The sequence below is a fragment of the Pristis pectinata genome, chromosome 8, assembly GCF_009764475.1.
Source record: "Pristis pectinata isolate sPriPec2 chromosome 8, sPriPec2.1.pri, whole genome shotgun sequence".
Lineage (NCBI taxonomy): Eukaryota > Metazoa > Chordata > Chondrichthyes > Rhinopristiformes > Pristidae > Pristis > Pristis pectinata.
The window spans coordinates 45,056,186-45,064,677 of NC_067412.1; the positions used below are offsets into that span (position 1 = coordinate 45,056,186).

Here is an 8,492-nt window from a genome sequence, read left to right on the forward strand (position 1 = left end):
GGACAGCAGGGATAAGCAGGACCACTAAGCTAACGATAGTGGTAGGGAAGTTATTGGGGGGGGATTCTGAGGGACAGGATTTATTTGCATTTGGAAAGGCAAGGGATAGTCAGAATGACTTTGTGTGTGGGAAATAAGTGTCTCACGAATTTGATTTTTTTGAAGAGCTGACCAAGAGGATTGATATTGTCTACATGGACTTTAGCAAGGCCTTTGACAAGGTCCCTTGCGGTAGTCTAGTCCGGAAGGTTACATCATATGGGATCCATGGTGAACCGGCTAATTGGATACAGAATTGGCTTAGTGGTAGAAGGCAGAGGGTAGTAGTGGATGGTTGTCAGACTGGAGGCCTGTGACCAGTGGTGTGCCACAGGGATCGGTGCTGGGTCCACTGCTGTTTCTCATATATATTAACAATTTGGATGAGAATGTAGTTGGCATGATTAGTAAGTTTGCAGATGACACCAATATTGATAGTGGTGTGGTCAGTGAAGAAGATTGTCTGAGATTACTGGGGAAGTGGGCAAAGGAATGGCAGATAGAATTTAACTCAGACAAATGTGAAGTGATGTATTTTAGGAAGTTAAATCAAGGCAGGATATAAACAGTGAATAGTAGGGCCCTGAGGACTGTTGCTGAACAGAGAGACCTAGGGGTTCCCTGAAAGTTGAGTCACAGTGGACAAGGTGGTGAAGAAGGCATTTGGTAGGCTTGCCTTCCTCAGCCAAGACATTGAGCACAGGAGTTAGGACATCATGCTACAGTTGTACGAAATATTGGTTTGGCTACACTTGGAGTATTGTGTGCAGTTATGGTCACCAAACTAGTCAAAAGATGTGATTAAGTTAGAGAGAGTGCAGAAAAGATTCACAAGGATGTTGCCTGGATTGAAGGGCTTCAGTTCTAAGAAGAGAATGAATAGGCTGAGTCCATTTTTTCTGGAGCAAAAATGGCTGAGAGGTGGCATGATAAAGGTATATAAAATTATGAAAGGCATAAATGGGGTAGATAGCTAGTGTCTGCTTCTCATGATAGGGGTATCTAAGAATAGAGGACATAGGGTTAAGATGAGATGGAGGAGATTTAAAGATCTGAGGGGTAACATTTTCACACAAATAGTTGTTGGTATCTGGAATGAGCTGCCAGAGGAGGTGGTGGAGACAGGAGCAGTAACAACATTTAAGGGGCATCTGCACAGGTACTTGAATGAGCATGGCATAGATGGGTATCTAATTAATGCAGGCAATTGGGATTAGTAGAGAAAGGCATTAAGTCAGCATAGACACAGTGGGCCAAAGGGCCTATTTCTCTGATGTACAATTTATGACTGTACAATTCCAATAATCTGCGATGCAATTCTTCAGAAATCCTGATGGTTTGACAGCAGGCATTGATCCCCATGCTCCCTTTGAAAGGATGAGAGCCCTGTACTACCTGGAAACTCACTGCGACTCCACTTCCTGCACTCCCCGGAAGCTTACCAGGGTCCCATTTCCCATGCTCACATTATACCTAGCAGGCTCACTAGGACATTTATTCTACCACTGTATAACATCTAAAATAAAGCAAATTGAAACGGTGTCAGAGTGTTAATTAGAATATCATTCAGTAGTCCATACTCCAGATACTAGCCCCACACTGTGACTTGGAGGTGAATTTCACCATGTACCCTGAAGCATGCATTCTTCCAGTGCCACACCACATGAATCCCTTCTAACATCCCAACATAGGAAAGCCTGCACATATGTTCATGTCCTTCCCCGGGTGCTCACTCAGGCTGAATCTACCAATTACAGTTATAAACCCTCAATTGGTCCACTTACATCCACGTCTCGAACATGCCTCTGGCCCTCCATGGCTCCATGCCACAACATCTTTCTCCTATGCTCATCTTTACACTTTGGTGACCAATGTATTCTTCATTTCAACCTCACATAGTTTCTGACCTATGCCAAGATCCATGGCCCACTCCTGTGCTGTGATGCCCATGACAGTGAGAGATGAGACACAAGCTTAAACCTTCATTCCTTGAACCTCTCCAGCATTTTGTCTCTTAAATCATCTCTGTGACTAATCGCTGTCCTAATAGACCTGTGTGCAGCCTGGGGTTTGGGTGCCTGCTGCATTAGTATTGATACACTGCCTTCCCTGCTGTTCATGCTATTGCCCTGGACACCTGGTTTTTGGCATCAGCAATCCTTTACTGTTCGCTCCCTCTCTCCCACCCATAACTTCAAAAGCCTTTCCCACCCTATTTTGTCTCTCTGAGCAAGCTTCTCTCCTGCTTCCACTACTCCCTTCAAAATAGGACTGCCTTGGACATTCCTTGAGTTATGGAGTTGCAGAGTTATACAGCATGGAAACAGGCCCTTCGGCCCAACTGGTCCATGCCGACCAAACTGGCCCATCCAATCTAATCCCATTTGCCAGTGTTTGGCCAATAACTTCCTAACCCTTTCCAATCCATGTACCTATCCAACTGTCTTTTAAAAGTTGTTATTGTACCTGCCTCAACCACTTCCTCTGGCATTCCACATAGATACCATCCTTTGTGTAAAAAAAAAATTGCCCCTCAAGCTCCTATTAAATCTCTCCCCCCTCACCTTAAACCTATGCCCTCTAGTTCTTGATTCCCCAACCCTGGAAAAAAGACTGAGTGCACTTACCCTATCTATATCCGTCATGATTTTATACACCTCTGTAAGTTCACCTCTCAATCTCGTACGCTCCAAGAAATAAAGTCCTTGCCTGTCCAACCTCTCCCTAGAAAGCTAAGTCCCTCAGTTCCTGCCAACATCCTTGTAAATCTTTTCTGAACCCTTTTTAGTTTAATAACATCTTTCCTATAGCAGGGCGACCAAATCTGAACACAATACTCCAAAGTGCAGCCTAACCAGCATCCTGTACAACCACACCATGACCTCCCAACTTTTATACTCAATGCCCTGACTTATGAAGGATAGCACTTCAAAAGCCTTTTTCACCACCCTGTCTTCCTGTGACTCCACTTTCAGGCAACCATGTATTTGTACATTAAGATCCCTCTGCTCTACAACTCTCCTCAGGGCCCCATCATTCACTGTGAATTTGACTTTCCGAAAGGCAACACCTTGCACTTATCTGAATTTGCCATTTGCCGTTCCTCAGCCCACTTGCTCAGCTGATCAAGATCCCCTGTCATTTTTATTCCCTTCTTCCCTGTCCACTATACCACCTATTTCAGTGTCATCTGCAAACTTACCAACCATGCCCTGTACATTCTTATCCAAATCCTTGATATAGGTGACAAACAATGGGCCCAGCACCGACTACTGAGGCAAACCACTAGTCACGGGCCTCCAGTCTGAGAAACAACCTTCCACTATCACCCACTGCTTCCTACCATCAAGCTAATTGTGTATCTAATTAGCTAGCACTCCATTAGCCATGCAAATGAGATGCTTAGGACACATTCAAAGAACGGAAATACCTTGGAACAGGAAGCTGAGGAAGACTAAGGAGTTATCAGATAGAAAACATTTGAGGGAGCTAGTTGTAGAAGGCATCAGGTGAGTAGGGAATTTAGGGAATGTGTAGATGATGTTTATAAGAGAACAAAACTGATTACATTTTCACCTTTTTTCCAGCAGCTGAAAAGATATTTTTGTTGAAGACAGCGGAGTTGACAAAGATTGAAGATGTCATTGAACATAACCTCCCTCTGTAAAAATGAAGAATGGGATAGTGAGCTGTTTCTTTACGCAGTTGCATACGGAATAATTGTCATTCCTGGGATCTTGGTAACAGTGTGGCCTTGTGGGTCTTAACTGGGAACATCAGAAAGGAGAAGAAGGCAGTGATATTCATGATAAACCTAGCCATTGCTGATCTGGCACACATGTTGACCTTGCCCTTGAGGATCTTCTACTACATAACTCACACCTGGCCTTTTGGAAAATTCATGTGCTTATTTTGTTTCTATCTAAAGTTTGTTAACATGTATGCCAGCATTTTATTTTTAGTTTGCATCAGTGTCCAACGCTGCGTTTTCTTAATCAGTCCATTCAAGTATAGCACCTGGAGACGAAGGTATGATGTGGGCTTCAGTGTTATTGGATGGGTGATTGTTATTCTGATGTGCCTGCCATTCCCCATCATGCGGAACACAGGATCGTTCAACAGCTCACTCTGTTTTGCAGATCTTCCCATGAAGCAAGTCAACCTGACATCTTCCATATTTATGCTAACAGCAGCAGAATTACTGGGGTTTTTAGGGCCCATGATCATCATCATTGTCTGCACTTGGAAAACTGCAGAGTCTTTAAGGGTGGAGTCAACACTGCCCAATGACCGAGGTGGAAAGAAAGCTCTAAACTTGCTGCTGATGTGTGCAGTGGTTTTCCTGATTTGTTTCGTTCCCTATCATGTACTCTTCCTGCTCAACCAGCTCAGACAGTTGAACTTCATCACAGATTGCTCTGTGAGGAAGAATATCGTGATTCTGCATTCATTGTCATTATGTGTGGCAAGCATGAATGCCTGCTTGGACCCGATCATCTATTACTTTGTTACGAGTGAATTCAGAGAGCAGCTGTCACGAACAGGAAGCTTCCTCGTGCGGAGTCGCCACTTGAGCAGGGAAAGTACCACCAGTCGGTAATCTCTGATGGGCTCAGACACTTCCATTGTAAGATCAGGGTTTATCTCTCTCTGTGCCCCATCTCAGCGCAAAATGCCAGTGAGCTTTTTAGAGGCAAAAGCCAATGTAATGGGCTGCATAGTGGACTGAACAATCAATGCATCATAATTTCCATCCCATGCAAGAAAGATTGCAGCAACCAGCTTTACTTGCCAGCAGTGCTTTAATAGCCAGGTAGAAAAAAGTTTCTCATTTTCCTTAAATATTTTTATTTTCTCTCAGTGCTAAGCAAAGATCCAGAATGATTTTTCTGTATTATTTACTTTAAGGTCAAAAATGTAATTGCAGCTTTCATTCAAACATTTGGACAGTGACAGCCACATCAATACAGTACTGAAAACTCACAACCCAAGCAGAATCAAGGAGCTACTCATTCTGATAGGAAACTTATTGACATAACAGGCAACAATAATCATTTCTAAAAGTTGCACTGGTGATTTTTTCAGGGTATTACCATACACCTACAGGTTTTCTGCTACTTTTCATAGAGTAGCCTACGGTTAGTGTCAGTAGCTGGTTACATTCAGAGGTGGTCATTGTGACATATTTCAAACAGGGCATTTACGATTAGATTTGAACTTTTGTTTTGCTTCATACTATGTGTGCAGGGTTAAATATGTTGATAATTTGAGAGCTGAATGTTTCTTGCCAATGGTTTGGTGATTTGCTCTTGCTATTTTGCACTTGATAAATGAATCACGACACATCTGATCAATGAAGTAGATACCTGTATTTCTAACATGATGCAAAAAGATTGCAGCTGAGTTTGAACTACAAGAAAGTCACCATACAACAAAAAGTTAGAATCCTATTTTCATCATCTGCATCATAAAATAGTTCATATGGTATGTCCCACTTTAGACCCACACTGTCACACAAACTGAAGGAACACGGGGATGAAAGAAGTCATTCTGCTAGTCTTAATAGTTACCTTGCTGAAACAGTGATGTGGGTATTTTTCCAGCTAACACCTGATAAAATGAAATGCTATGAAACCAGGTGATTGCCAAAACTATGTTTTTATATATTAAATGACAAAAAGTAGAGTTGGGAATAATAGGACATTAGGCCTCGGGCACCCAGACCGTATGTTTGTCATTTTGTTGCCCTGCTGAATTCATAGTGAAGTTTGATGGTTATTAGGCTGGTCTGTGTGCAGCAGCCTATCTGGGCACTGGCAATGGATTCTATTCCAACAGGTGATTTCTGGGCTTCTAACCAGATTTGGAACTGTTTCATTTAATGGTATATCAATGTAGAACTGTATAGAATGTGTAGCACAGAAACAGGCCATTTGATACAACTGACCCAGGCCTGTGTCTCCTCCTCCCACCTACTCCTTGTCACCTCCCAACATTCCATCTGCGTATCTTCCACCACTTACTTTCACGAGTCAAGATGGAGCATCTCCCAAGAGTTAGATGTTCCACTGGGGGGAAAAAAGGTTTGCAAGACAAGATATGGGGAGGGGCAGGGAATCAGAGGGCAAAATTCCCATCAGGTTACAGGCACATCTGCTAGTCTCTCTATAGCCAGATTAACAAGGGATGTAGTGGTAGGAGCGAGGAAGAAATGTTCAGTTATTCATGTTTGCAGTATCCCGTGGGGTTCAAAACTTTATTATTCTAGTATTAAAAGGATCAATATATAAATTTTAAGCACTTTGTGACAACATGCCAGTGAAACAGGAAATAGAGAGAGCATTTTTTTAAGAACATGTGGTTTCCTTATTAATGTGTTTTCACAGGTCTGTAAACAATCAGTTTGAAAGAAGAAACTGTCAACCATAGGTGGACAAGTAGAATGTGGATACAATCCCACAGAGATCCATCTACCAGGAGTAGTGTGTAGTGTTCAGTCTGACAGAACTTGCAACAAATCTCAGGTTTGGGGTATGCACCATAATTCAGTGCATGAGAATATTGGGCAGATGGTGACTCCATATATTTCAAAGAAGTGCCTGGGATTTCCCTGTGGTCTCCTGACTAACATTAACCACCCAACCAATGATACTTGGAAAGATCATTGGATTATAATCTCAACATTTATTGCATCAGAGTTTTCATATCGTATATAAATTGCATGCTGTATTTCCAACATTACAAGTATTCAAAACATAATGTAATTAGCTGTAAGATGCTTTGGGAAATATAGCATTAGTTGTTGAAAAATTGCAAGTCTTCATTTTGTTATAAATTATAGTGGAGAGCGAGGCTGCTCTGCACTGTTGTGCCAGCTTTTTAAAAGATAAGACTGATTAGTTCCCTTCCCTGCCCACCTCTGCCATTTCTTTCCCTTTTTGAAGTACTATATGCAATTCTCTTTTGAAAATCACAACTTCATCTGATTCTGTGATGATCCCTTTCATAAGATTACTCTGTAATTTGCTCCAGTGATTTGTGGTTTCCAAGCAAGTCACAGTAAATTTTCAAAGTGTGGGATTTTGAGATTCTTGATGGTGTTGCCAGCTCATATTCCTTGGTTCTGTTTATTCTCTGAGTTAAAGAGTCTTAGAGCATGAGTTATAAATGTAAGTAGAGCAACTAAAGTTTTATACAGCACCCTAGGACATCCCCAAAAGCCAAACACAGCCTTTCCTGAAGGAACTGCAACACCAAGTTGTACAGAGAAATATCCCACAAATAGCAATCTTTTTGTGACCACGGCACGGTAGCGTAGCAGTTAGCGCAACGCTATTACAGCGCCAGTGACCTGGGTTCAATTCCTGTCACTGTAAGGAGTTTGTACGTTCTCCCGTGTCTGCGTGGGTTTCCTCCAGGTGCTCCGGTTTCCTCCCACATTCTAAAGATGTACGGGTAGGTTAATATGGGTTTAAAAATGGGCAGCGTGGACTTGTTGGGCCAGAAGGGCCTGTTACCACGCTGTAATAAAATTTAAAACAAAAGCATTTTATTGCTGTTAATTGGATGAATATTGCTCAGAAACTCCTCCTCTCCTTCAAGTCCACAACATTGTTTTCATCCACTAAAACAGAGAAAGCAGGGTTTTGCCATAAATTTTATCTATAAGATGATGTTACTAACTTTATATTCATTTGTACCAACATTTCAGCCAAGATTCTGTACTCCAGATCGGAATCTTCTAACTTAGACAAGTGAGTCCTACCATCAGTGAAAGTGTACAGTGTTATAGATACTCGGCCATGACAAGGATTTATTCACAGTGCCGAGGTTGCTCAGTTAACTGCAGAAATTTTGAATAAGCTAATTATTGGATTAATAAAAAAGCATCTGATGGGAATCTGTTCAATGGGAAAGTTTGTATCATGAAAGCTGTCTGCTTTAATAAATGCTGATCCTATATCACAGAAATGCTTGGTTCATTCTTTTATTGGTGTTAAGCTGCCGAAACAAACTCAAATAAGCCATGATATTGTCCAAATACGTAACACATTGATATCAAATTCCCATTTAATTTTAACAGAGACCATGGCTTTCTTCTTTAAATGTCTCCATTATAATTGTACAAGAGGTTATTTGATGCAAAGATGTCAATATTTATGCAAAATAATCTTTTGCTCATCTTTAGTCATTTTACACATTTGCTCCAAAGTGTCACATTTTTGAAGACAGAGTGAACCAACAATGTTATTTCAGTTCAAAAAAAAAGGAAGTACAAGTTTTGATAGTTCTCTTTTCCATTTCATTTCTCCCAGCAAATGCATCATTTGCACCCATCATTAAGTTGACTCCCTCATCATTAAGTTGTTGTGAGCTGATGAGCTCTGCAGACACAGACTCTGAACAAATGAAGCCACTGTGCATGAGCCTGTTTTTAATTAGAACATAGTACA

At 41.5% G+C, this 8,492-nt stretch overlaps 1 protein-coding gene across 1 annotated transcript in view; it reads left to right on the forward strand.

Annotated features, from left to right (window-relative positions):
* LOC127573426 (probable G-protein coupled receptor 174) overlaps positions 1 to 7,976 on the forward strand; it is a 54,470-nt gene extending 46,494 nt beyond the window's left edge. The window contains 2 exon segments of the mRNA XM_052021637.1: positions 3,630 to 3,771; positions 3,774 to 7,976. Of these exon segments, the coding sequence (XP_051877597.1) occupies positions 3,678 to 3,771; positions 3,774 to 4,639 (960 nt within the window). The 5' untranslated portion in view covers positions 3,630 to 3,677 and the 3' untranslated portion in view covers positions 4,640 to 7,976.
* Positions 7,977 to 8,492: the final 516 nt, after the last annotated feature.